Source organism: Agelaius tricolor, unplaced genomic scaffold (assembly GCF_023055355.1).
Source record: "Agelaius tricolor isolate 1412-34295 unplaced genomic scaffold, bAgeTri1.0.p SCAF_67, whole genome shotgun sequence".
In the NCBI taxonomy this organism is placed as follows: Eukaryota; Metazoa; Chordata; class Aves; order Passeriformes; family Icteridae; genus Agelaius; species Agelaius tricolor.
Window position 1 is genome coordinate 1,334,716 of NW_027269327.1, and position 13,356 is coordinate 1,348,071.

General features: G+C 40.7%; 1 protein-coding gene across 7 annotated transcripts in view; it reads right to left on the bottom strand.

Moving 5' to 3' along the window:
- NAV2 (neuron navigator 2) overlaps nucleotides 1-13,356 on the bottom strand; it is a 388,804-nt gene that overhangs the window by 150,836 nt on the left and 224,612 nt on the right. For all 7 annotated transcript variants that reach the window (XM_071417131.1, XM_071417129.1, XM_071417130.1 and 4 more), the window contains 2 exons: nucleotides 4,680-4,797; nucleotides 1,431-1,483 (listed from right to left, as the gene is read on the bottom strand). In XM_071417131.1, coding sequence (XP_071273232.1) covers nucleotides 1,431-1,483; nucleotides 4,680-4,797 — 171 coding nt within the window. The remainder of the gene's footprint in view (nucleotides 1-1,430; nucleotides 1,484-4,679; nucleotides 4,798-13,356) is intronic.

Here is a 13,356-nt window from a genome sequence, read left to right on the forward strand (position 1 = left end):
GGTCTGATGAGTGGGGGGGTCAGTCCCACCCACTGCAGCCTCCTGAATGAGCAAGTGGAGTAACATCAGAGGAGGCAGCACAGACCAAATGTGTCCTTCCAGCCCTGTCCAGCATTCCTGACCCAGCACGTGCCCCCTGCATGCCTCTGGTTATAACTTGATCCAGCTTTCAAAAGCAACATGCATCCCACTATCCAACAGAGCAGCACTTTCTCTCCATTGAGAATAATGACTTGAAGTGACTTTTTTAGCTGCAACGTCCTGGAACTGGTTACAGACTCTGGTCCTGAATGAAATTCAGTTCTTAAGACACACTTGTGGAACATTAAATTATAGTAATTGTCAAAATTTCCTCATTATTTATACTCCAGACAGCTGCTGTGGCTACAGTGAGAACAGCAACCACCCTCTTCAAAGCAGCAAAAAGGAGCACTGATAAATCTTCCTGATGGCTTGCTTTCTACAGAGTGCTTGCTCCATGCTTTCAACAAGATTGATAACTTCCAAGATCCAGCAAAAAGCCAAGAGAGAAGAGCAGAACAGAGTGTGAGTTTTGACTTAGGGCGTCAAGCTCTCCTTAAATCTTCATTTCATTTTACTACATGAGTGGCTGTGCTCATGCTGAAGTCATGAAGGTAGGGGCAGACAGGAACACTCATAAAAATAAAAAAAACATTAAAAAAGCTTCCCACAGAAAACAGATATCCAAGTGTCCCAAAGCAAGCATTTGCAATGCCAAAGGAAGACAATAGAATTTATGTTGCAAAATGACTTTTTCTCAAGATACTTCAAACAAGGTTACTTCTTTCTGTATCATAAATTTTAAAAACTCTTCATTTAAATGCATTTTAAAAACAAGTTTTTTATTATTTGTGTTCTTCATAAAATTCTGCTATACCTTTAGCTTCAGCAATACTCACAGCAAATATACTCCTGAGGTATTATTATACTTTTAATTTTCCTGGACTGATTTCTGGTTCTTCAGGTTTGAATACTAAATACAAGCAAGATACAAACCAAGTTCTTATCTGTCAACAAATTGCACCTTGAATTTTATGAATTTTTTTCATTTCATTCATACTGCTCATTTACTTAGTTTCATTTCAAAAGATATAGAAACTCTTAATCATACTTTCAAGTATCTAATTCTTTTTTCTATATATTTCTGTTTAATTATGTGATATTTCAGAAATATAAAGTAGCAATATAAAAATAATCTCAGTTGTAAATATGTGATAGATTATAAGGCCTGATCCAACTACTGTGGAGTACAACAGGGCAAGAACTGTAATATTAATGTTCTGAAGGTTATACTTTTAGTCCACTACTGTGAAAAATTAATTAAAAATTGTTACTAAAAGTCTCAGACATTGAAGTCAGACTGTCACTCAGCCACTCACACACAAACAACAGACCACTTTACTACTTACCATTTGAGACCTATTTTTTGGGCAGCCATTGATGTCTTCAATCTTTTCATTTGCTGTAAGGCAAAAAAAAAAAAGAGGCAATAAAGCAAAAAACCTAAACCAAGGGCATTTATTCCAATGATTTCTTGAGCACCTGCTGCCAGCTCAGTGAAGGGGTTTGGGATTGTGGCCGTCCCGTCCAAGTGAACGTGTGAAACACTGAGAGCCACAAAAAGGAAAAAAGCAGCTGGAGATCTCCACTGGGTTGTGCCTCCAGAGACAGCTGGGGCAGAAGGCAACTGCTCTGACAACCTCTTGTACAGTGACAGGGAATTGTCTGGAAGCTGAATCACTGCTGGGTGGAAAAGTGAGCACTGTACATACAGAGATGTTAGCATGGCAGAAGGTTTGCTTGCAGAGGGAATACAGGTTTTAAATCCAAATGGTAAATTTATGATCAATACTAATAATTTTTTTCTTTCTTTCTTTTTTAAAGCACAAATCATGAAGCAACTTTCAAGATTCTCGACCATGGCTCACATGCTACCCCAACCTGCAGAAGAGCAGAGTTTGCATCTTTAGAGCAGCACAGTTTCCATCTTTAAGGTCAGAGGTAAAACAATGAAATCCCTGAGGTGGACAATGTTTGCCTTAGAGTCTAAGTTTGCTCTGTTTCACCTTTCAGCCTTGGATGCTGAAATGACTTTATGTTTGAGTCTGAAGAACCAGTTACAACCAAAGTTCAGTTTCCCATAGCTATTTTACTGTAATAAAGGCAGGCACTCACATCCCATTTGATTCATGCATTAAAAGCTGTAATTTGTTCATGTGTTCTCAGGACACCAGTCAGGACTCCATCCACTTCACGGATCCCCTCTGTCAGGAGGATCACATTTGGCACAATATTCCAGTAGCAGTCATAGCCATGAGAAACAAACCAGTAACAGAGCTTCACTCTTGCCTGCTAGCTCCCATTTTACACACCCATGACACAATGCAATGAGAAATTGATGCTGATCTGAGAGAGACTGCAGCTGAATTCACAGTGTGCTCCCCATCAGCCTCTACACATGAAAAGCACACGCTGCTTCCAGGAATGCCATCTCAGGTTTGGCCATACAGAAACAGAGATTAATTCATTAAACCCCATTTTCCAAGTCCTGTGCACCCATCTCGTAATATTAAATTTATTACACTTTTAAAAGTTGATAACTGTACTGCTATAAATTGGCACCATTCACAGCAGACTGATGAACTTGTGAAGGAGGTGTCTCTTGTTTGGGACACATGGACAGAGATACCTCCAAGGACCCAGGCCATACCCAGTGTGCCTGCATTCATGGATTTAAATACAGCTGCTGTGTTTATATGGCATTACTAAGCATATAGGACTTACATGTTCTTTTACAGGCTCATAAATTTTGAACTGAAATGAACCAGCATGATGTGAATGCATTTTAATTGACTTGGAAATAGCTGCTTTTGCACATAGCACACCATAACATAAAAAAAAAAAAAAAACAAAACCAAACCAACCTCTCCTACACTGCATATCAAAGCTTTCTTACTATGTAGTTAGGAAAAAAGCTTGGATTTTGCAGGCTACAGAAAAAGCTGCTTCTATGTGTGAAAGCCCTCCTCATCTTTGTGACAATGAGATGCAGCTGCCTAAAGCCATACACAGCAGAAACAAATTACTTTTCTGCACTATTAATTTGCTGGATTAAACTCAGAATGTTTAAATATGACCTTTCTTCCACATGAAAAAGGTTCTTCAAAAAAGAAATCCTTCCCCTCATACTTCAACTTTTGAAACCTTGCAGACCTTATCTTAAATATTAGCCAAAAGGCAGCTATAAAAATGACCAAAAAAACAACGTGCAAAGGTGATCAAAGCAATAACTGGTTATGTACTTTAGAAGGAATAATTTGAATTTCATAAGGGTTTTCACGAGTCAATACTCAAAGAGCTACATTTAAATATTTGGTAGAAGGAACCAAGTCCACATTTTGATGGTGGTATTCTTGCACACATGTTCTCATGCAGAAGTTTCCTACAACTGTGTTAAGGCAGGGTAGCCAGACAGGCATGAAAGGAATGAACACCTAACTGCTCCTGGGTTTCCAAAACCCCTTCCTATTAAAGGAAAGGGCTATAGGAAGGAGCATTGTTCAAAGTGAATGCCTGTCAACACACAGCCATCAATTCATTCATGGCCTGTTTTTACACCTCTGTAACTGCACGGGCAGGTCTGCAGTGCTACTGAGATACAGTGCTGCTCTACAGCAGAGAGACAAAATCTTTTTGAACATATCCCAGTACAATCACTGGAAGATGTTTCACAGTGTCACCCCAGAACAGGGCTTGCAGATCCCTACCTCAAACCCAGCAGCAGCTCCCTTACAGCATCTCAAACACACATCATAAATATGCATGCACTGATGTCCTGCTCCTTCAGTGCCTGCTTCTTAATTTGCATCTCAAATCTGTCAGTTTGCTCCTAACAATGGCTGTCCTAATTCCCATTAGCAGCTTTCCCATTCCATCCATCTCCATTGGCCCATGCATGTGTTTTGTGGCATCCCCAGATGGATGAGCCTCTGAAGGAACTAATGAAGGATCCAGGCCCAAGGGAAGAGGGACAATATGCAGCTCCACATGGAGAAAATTGTTCAGAACTTTCATTACCCACGAGCATTAATGCACTAATTTAAGAGAACTAAAGGCTTTGGATAAAATAACTGAGCCTGCACTTGAGATTTGTCCTAATGGTAAGTGATTTTCCTCATCTGAAAACTCGTTATCAAACATTTCTTTTTCTGCCACACAAAAATTACATCCTTTCTCCTTTCCCAGCTGTATATATGGATCTCCCAAATTCAACTGGAGGCAGGAGGTTCAACACAGGAGGCAACATCACTGTGAATTATATTCAGATCAGTACCCAAGAGGTATTAGAAATAGTGAGGGCTAACAGCATCCTAGCAGAAAAAAAATAAAAATCTCATGAGTTGTTTTTTCTAACATTCAGCCATGTGGAGAAATACTGCTGTGTCAGGAGATCTTATCAGCAACATCCAATATTTTCCCACTACAAGACAAGGCTTTTTCAAATTAATTACCAAAGCCTCTGAAGGAAAATGACCTTCATAATTCCATGCAGTTTGATGGATAGCCCCCCATGCACTCTGTGTTAGTGTAGAAGATGAAAACAGGGATTGTCTGACTGAGCTGGTGGATACTTGGCACAAACACAGAAAGTCACTCACCTACAACTTGGATTATTTCAGCTAGCAGGACTCCATCAGTCACATCTTGCTGTAGATCTTTTATCAATCTCTTGTGACCAGATTTTGCCAGATAGTGATTAGCCCAATCCGTATAAATCTGTTAGGAGACAGACAAACAAAACCAAACTGTTACCCAACCTGAAAAATGACAAGTCTTTGTTTCTCCCAGTATCCAAAAGGCTGGTTTCAGACCACTGCCTTTTTCTTTCCCCTCTTCTAAACAAGTCAACAGCATTAAAATTCAAGGCTTTGAAAATGGACTTTTTCATTCAGCAACCTGACATCAAAGCCCAAGGCAGATGACAGCGAGCTCCTGGACATGTTACAGCTTGAATGGACCATCAGGAGGCCAGTGGAATATTCTACAGCAGCAGTGAGTGCGCACAAGAGATTTCAATTTCCACCCAAGATTTTTTTTCTTTTTTGCATTTTCCCTTTGACATTTTTTTTCTTCACAGCTGTTATTGAGACAGTTTTAAAGGTTCTTTTCCCAAAAAAGCTTCTGGTAGATATTAGCCATACAGCAGTTTCATTGTGAGGAAACTCCTTTATTGTATTAGCAAAGAAACCTTTAAAGGTCCTAAACATCCACCAATTTTAATAAATTCCATCTCAGAGGTTAAATAGGCCCATTAAATCACTTTTAATCTATTATTCTATTTAATCTATTATTCACTATTAATTCTATTATTCCAAACTTCCAGCTGTTGGAATTTATTTCAAAATGTATTACCTGAAAACTAAGCAGACCAAGCAGCCAAAATCTCTCTTTAATTTCCATTAAGTACTGGTCATCATATGCCAGCACAACTTATTCAAGATTTCCAGAAAACCTATAAAAACTTTTCATGCTAGGTTATCAAAAAGAAGCTAAATTATTTCATTATGATTTTCTGCCTATGAATTAAATAACACTATTCTTTGCATAGGAAAATATTCTGAATTAAGATTTTGTAAAATTACCTATTATGTTCCCCAAAAATAGGGTAAAAACAATTAAATATCAGGATTTTACCTTTTAAATATATAAATATTAATGTTCATCCCTACTCTGAAGAGTGTCTAGAATATTGGAAACACATTCATCCCAAGCCAGTCTATCAGTAAGCAGATGTAGATTCCATGTGCTTCCAGGGGCACGAGCCATCCCAACCCTCAGAGAGCCTACAAATGCCTCCACACCAGCCTGAGAGTCACTGCCCCAGAGGGAACAACAGTAGTGAGTCCCCAAAAACCCAGGGAAAGCCCTCCCTGTGCACTGCCCAGGAAATGCTGCTTTCCTTCACATCTACTGAGCGATGGGAAGAAGGGAGCGCAAGGAGAGCTGTGGCTCTCCAGGCTGACCAGCTCCAGCTTCAGGAGAGGTGCTGCAGCCCTCTGACCATCTCCATGCACCTCCTCTGCACTCCAGAGCTCCACACCCTCCTCATCCCATGGGCCCAGGGCTGAGCAGTGCACATCCTCTCCCTAACTGACCCACAGCTCCTCACTCCAGAGGCATCCCCAGCCTTGCATTTCTGTCACCGTGATATTGCCTGAAAAATCCCTTCGCCTGCATTCCTTCTCCTGGGAAGCTCCAGCTCCTCCCTGTTTTGCTGCTTTGGAATGTGATTTGGAGAATTGTTTACCCAGCATGTGAATTGTTTTAACTTAATGACCAATCCCATTCCATCTGTGTCGGACTCTGAGTCTCTCACAGGTTTTTATTATCATTCTTGTTTTAGCCTTCTGATGTCCCCTTTCTCTTTCTTTAGTATAGTTTTAGTATATAATTTTCATATAATATAATATATTATAATCTAATCTAATCTAATATAATATAATATAATAATATAATATATAGCATCTAATAGCATATAATGTAATATAATATCATCTCATCTCATATCATATCATAAAATAACAAATCAGCCTTCTGAGAACATGGAGTCAAATTCTCATCTCCCACCTCGTCCTGGGGACCCAACACCACAACACATTTTCAGTGTGGTGATGATGTCCTCTCTCACAGGAAGCAAAAGCCAGCTTTTTACCAAGTCTAGGGGGCAAGCATTTGCCATAAGACAGAGCAACCTGGATGTAATACAAGGATTGTGATTTCATACTCTTGCTGCACTTGCTGATAAAATGTTCATGTGATAAAATTAAGAACTGAGGTTTTTGTTATAGTCCTCATAGACTATAGTCTAGTTTTTGTTATCAGGTCTTCATTTGTGGTTTTTTTTTTTAACCTGTAAAACACAACTGGTAGCAGCCATGAACAAATCACTTAATATCTGAAAGATATGCCCCTATTTTCCACCATTTATCCTTTACTTCCCCCTTCAGAGCAGCAGGATGTGCATTTCCTATGCCAACAGCATCATGGCTTGAACAGAAAAAAACTTGGAATAACCCCAGGAAAAAAAAGCCCCAGAGCTGAAAAACATCTCAATGAAATAAAGGCTGAGTACACAGGAGTGATTTCCCCAGCTGAACAAGAAAAGGGGCAGAAAACCCATGCTGCACAAACCAGACATTGTGTTCCTTAGCTCCTTTCAGAAGAAAACATTTTCCATAACAGGAAAATATTTTAAAAGATTCAACGACTCCAAAGAACTGGGGTTGGCTTAACCTACTTTTCTGCCACGTGGTTTTAGCTTTCTTATCTAGGAGTGAAGACATATGAGGAAACAGGTTATAAAGCATTTACTTTGCAAGTGCAAGGGTCCAACCCCCCCTCCACGCCTTCAATTCAGCTGACAAGGAACATATCAAACACAATAACCATGTTTCCTTTAATGGGAAGGCTGCAATGAATGTCCTAATTTATCACTGAAGGACTTTCAGAAAAGGTAAGATTAAACTTCAATGCATCAGTTCAATCCTGGATCATTTCCATGATGCAGGCAGACAAATCCTGGGATCAGCCCTACAGTTAGAACAGGAGCAGACCCCTCCTGGCAGAGCCTAAAATCACAGCAAGACATTGAGAGCTAGTAAGGATTGATTTTTTAAGTCAAGTAACAGGATGAGAATGCTTGGCTGGCATTGTAAAACTGCTACCCTGTACCTGCTTCCTACTGCCCTAATTCCTGCTGCACCCAGGAACACCAGATCTTAGGTTCATTATATTCTTATATTCATATATTCAAACAGAACTGCATCAAAGAAATCCCTGAACTCCCTTAATTCCTCCTGGTAAAGGAGACAACTTGAAAAACTCCAAATACCTGCTGCCTGATTCACTGCCTATGATAACACCTAAAGAAATTCCCTCTGATAGCAAATTATTCTTGTAAACCCCACTTTGGGTACTGAAGTCAGCCTGCTACAAGCAGAGCTTTTATGCTCCTTATGAAATGCACACCAGTATGGAGGAACTATTTGTTTCTGGGGTATTTAAGGGTGTGGAATATTCTTTCATTCCACTAGTTGATTAGGAGAGCATTTCACAGATATAATAAACCCGTGTTTCTCTTAAAAATGTTATCACACGACATTATTTTGCAATATGTGCAACATGCAAATTATTATTTTTTAGCTGCCTGGGCTATGTATTTGCAATCTCTGAAGCATTCCTAGGCATACAGTGTTACCCAGGCTTGTTGGAGTAGCTCCTCGTGGTCACCACTGATTTTTATGGCACATATTAAGCTAAAAACTGAAGCTTTCCAGGATGTTTTTAAAACCTGCTTGTTACAAGTCTTTGTAATGTACTACACAAATAGATTTCTAATGTTTCTTTTCCTTTTCCATACAAACAAGTGGAAAAAAATAATTGCACAATGGCTGCTATTTCTAGACACATGAAATACGTTTCAAAGCACACAGTGTTTTCAAATATTCAAAACCAGGCAAATAATTGGAAAAACAATAATAAAAGAAGCAAGAAAACACTGCTGAGAAACTTTCCATTTCCCTATCTTTGCACATCAATTATGAGTGTTCCTCAGGTATTTTTGAATATTCACGTGAAAATTACCTGAACAGTTGTCTAATTAAAAATATACAAATCTTAATATGAAATATTAAACCCACTACAACCCAGGAGACATTGCCTTATTACACACACCAGTATGGGCTTTTAAAACTTTTCAGTGATTTCACACAGTATGAAAATCACTGGAGGCAGCTTCTTTACTTTGGTTAGTAAAATCAAGTGACCATGGTGATTTGGGCATTATCACCATAAGCAGGTATTTCTGTCCAAGGCAGGTTAATGTTTAACTCAGGTCTAAGTCCCAGCTTCTGTTGAAGGTGGACTCAGCTGTTTGGTAGCTTTTTTTCCCCTCTGTTGTAGTGTATGATCTTAGGAATCCAGTTTTCTGGGAACAAATTAAAAACTTATGTGAAAGATCTTTTCCTTCTCACTTCTTCTCTGCCCCTTTGATCCACCAGATTTGAAATAAGAGCATTACACTTAAGGATCAATTTTGGAGATATTCAGTACATAATGAGTCATAGCTAAAACACTAAAATGTAGTGCAAAACCCACTGAGGTTTGGGGAAAAAAGAATCCAAATTCTAAAGAAAATGAACTCTGTAAAGAAAAAGGCCTGAACACTGTCATCCATCAACAAGATTGAAGAATTTTGAAACTTAGTGGGGTTTCTCCCCACTGCCCTTTCCTTGGCCTCACAGCTGCATCTTTACAGCACATTTCAGATGAGAGAAGGATCTTGCTTTCCAGCCAGGAGACCCTGGAATCCTCTGGCACTCGCAGGCTCCTGCAGCATTTCTGGCTGTGCTGAGAGAGCACACCCAGCACACCTGAGCCCGCCTGCCCTGTACCTGAGCACTGCATCAGTACAAAAGGTGCCTTCTGCAGAAGTGCTTGGGTGTTCCAGCCCACACAGCCACCCCCAAGCCCCTGAAGAAGGCTGGGGAGCAGAACTGACCAGCAAAACCAGGATAGAAACCATGAATAAAGTCCTGGGAGCAATGAATCCAGGAAGATCCTTTAGAGGATCAGTGTATCCCTGGGACTGCAATTAGGTTAAGGTGCCAGGTCTTATCAGTTTATATTGGTTTTGCCTGTGGGTCAGTATTCTGAAATACACTCATGAAAAGCAAAGGATTCTGCTTGAAAAGAATGTCTCTCTTCCATGCAAGTAGAAAATATGCCTGTATCTCTTCCTTGTTTCTCATTTCCACACACACACACACAAATCTAATTATAATCAATGCCCAAGTAAATTTTCAAATCTTTCTCTCCTTCCCTTACCATGTCAGTTCTGAATTAATCAGACTCTGATTGTTTTCTCCCAATAATTATCATGAATCAGGCCCTCATGAATCTGGTAACAGCTGAAGAATATCTTTTTGACATCATGCAGCATAATTAGAGCAGAGCAAGGCTTGTTTCATGATTGAATAGCAGGGTTAGTCACACTGATGAGCTCCCATTCCAGAAGAGCCACCACAATGCAGTGCCTGTGCTGCTGCTAACCAAACCACACTGCCTGCTGACCTTCTCAGGGAAAACAAAAACCACCCCAAAACCTAAAAATAGCCACAACACACTGAGATGACCCAAGGGGAATGCCTGCAGTCCTTACAACACTGTGGGGTTTTGGAAAAGCCCCACAGATACTCACTGCTGCCCAGTGTCATGGGGCTTGCACATGTGGAATCATAAAATCCCAATTTTTCACTGGCAACACTAATTGCAATCTCATGCTGATCCATGCTCCAGTCCAACACAATGATCTCACTAACAGATACCACACTGCAAAGCCCAGAGCTGAACAGCTAGAGTCAAAGGTTTGGCTGAAAAGCTCATCCCTCTGAAGCATCTCTGGCTCCAAGGAAGCACAGGAAGGATAATGGATATTTTGAAAGTGCAGAGAGATTATGGCCCTGACAATATTTTGCTGAGTTACTGGCAAAAGGACAACAAGGAAGCAAATGGTAAAAAAAACCCTTAAAAATCAAGTTTAACAGCATTTGTCACACATCTTTTTTTAAAGTTTTCTTACAATTTGTGGTCCCTAAATGGTTCTTAAACTCTGTAGAAGTCTCTATCTGTACATCTGTACCAAGACACAAATCCCACTAAAAGGGTAATGCTGACTCCTCCAGAATGAATTAAACTTTGCACTGCCATCCAAAAACACTCTGTCATGGCTTTTTCCCCAATATAAATCCTTGCAAAACAAAACAAACCAAAACAAATGCTTAAAAAGCAGGACACAGGATTAATAACGTGTCACTCCATTTCTCTGCGATAACTTTAAGGTGTTAGTGGGCTTTGAGCAAAGAGTTCTGCCTGCTCCTTTTCTTTTAGGATGAGGGTCTGAGGACAGCAGGAGTCAAAGCAAACACACATTGTCCTTAGGGGTGCCCTTGAATCCCCAGTGACTCCCAGCCCAGAAGGAAAGGACACATGAGGCAAGGACTGAATCACTTCTCCTCCCTGGTCCAAGATCCTGGAAACATCTGGAAAGCCGGGATGGAGGGCTGGAGCTTTGTTTACTCAATCCTACCAAGCACCTTGGCACCAAAGGCAGCTAACAGAGGGAGGAAACCACGGGAAACTCCAAGCCTGAGGCAGTGATGGGCTGAATTGCAGGTGGATTCCCTTCAGCAGGCAGGTGAGAGAGCAGCATTGCCTCCCTGGAATGTCACCTATGGACAACAGGCTGGATGGGGCTTTGGGTGACCTGCTCTGGTGGAGAGTGTCCCTGCCCATGGCAGGGGGGTGGAATGAGATCATCTTTAAGGTCCCTTCCAACCCAAACCACTCTCTGCTTCTATGATTTGCAATCCCCTAAACACAGCTGTCACACACATATGCACATAGACCTACTGATTAGTGTCTAACATGATGCCAGGACTCTCAATGACCTAAAGTGCTGGAACTTTGGAGTTATCACCAACTATTGAGAATAGACCTACAACCATCTGCAATTCCCACATTTCTGGGGAAACAGAGATAACTCTGCTTCTTTTTTTTTAATTTCTTAAGGCAACCCAACTAAATTATTCATTCTACTCAGATGTGCAAGTGTTTGTTGCAACTGCTTTGACTTATTACCCAGCTGGTGGGGATATTCTTCTGAATATTACATCTTACTGGACACTTGTGTACATAAATTAGCCCTTGGAAGTTAAATAGATAAATGGATAATTTAAACACCACTGGGACTACTTATTTCTCTCTCTTTAAAGCCTTATTCCCAGCTGAGGAGGGCTTTTCTCATGCATATGACTACTATTCAAAAGCAATGGGCTGACTCACAGCACACAGAGCCAAGCATATGTGTCAATTTTAGCAGGCCTGCAACCTTTCCAGGAATAGAGCCTTGGACTGTGAACACTTCAGAGCAGGCACTGAGTGTGTTTAGAGCAGATCTTTGGTGGATACTTAACAAGCATCGTGCTTTCAATTGCCCAGCTGGCACCTTTGCTACTCTTTCCCCACTGAATATTTGACTACATTTAATATAAAAGAGGAGCAAAAGAGAGAATTCCTTTTTTTCACCCCAGTTGCAAAGCTTCTGAGCCCTGTCACTGACAGGTGCTGCCTACACAGAGGGCTGGATATTTCACAGCAGAGCAGCAGTTTCCTGTGGAGCAGCCTCCAAGGTGAAGCAAGGACAGTGACTGTGCTGGCATCCAGCATGCTGCACCCTCAATGCTCCCATTATCCATCCACACATCCCTGTCAAGCTGGAGCCACACACACCATGCCAAGCAGGTGCCACTCTCTGATTCCCCCTTGCAAAAACCCCCACCAAGTCCTGAATAAAATGAGAATTGCACTCACACCTGCAGCGATTCCTTGGCGGACCCCAAAGTGAAATAGAGTTCAGTTTGCTGAGCTGATTGGCAAAACCCACTCCCAGTCACATTTGGCTGCAGTGAAACAATTGAACTCATCTCACACCAACAAATTATCATCTACCTCAGAGAACAAAAGCAGCAAATGCACTATTTTTTTTCAGTGTTTTCTAAAGTCACCTGAAGTGCATAGCAAGTTATTTTCAAATATCACAATTGTCATAGACAAAACATACCCATTTACATCTACTACCACACACAAACAGCAAGAGAAGAGGGCTTATCTGGAATGGTGGTACATATCTACTCCGAAGAGAAACCACAGAAAATCCTAAGAAGCTGCAGAAGGAAAAAAAAAAAAAAAAAAACAAAAACCAAAACCAAAATAACACTTCTAAGGCTGAAGTTAGTAACTGTTCAACAGCACGACTGCCATGATCCAGGAGCCAAGAGCTGCTTACTGTTTTATAATGGTCACAGGAAAATTTACTTCTCCCACGAACAGGGACCTGGAAGGTCATACCACTTATTGGCATATTTAATGTGAATATATCTGCTGGAGTCCAGCTTGCTCTTCCTTCTCAAGGGGTCCACAGTTAAATGATTATATATATGCTGGCATGTGAAGCTTGGGTGGTTAATTTTAGCTGAAGACATGCATGCACAGTGCTCAGATTTCTGACACAGTCAAACTGTACAAATCCCACCCCTCCTGCAGCTCTTCCCTTACACCCCCACTGCTCCCTTCTCTCCCTTCTCTCTGTGTCTAACACAGAGTTCCAATGTTTGGCATCAATTTCAAACAGGATCAGTATATTTTACAATATCAAAGCTATTTACAGCAAGAATAAAGTTTGGCAGGTCTTTTGTGTTGGACACTGCAGGCATTAAA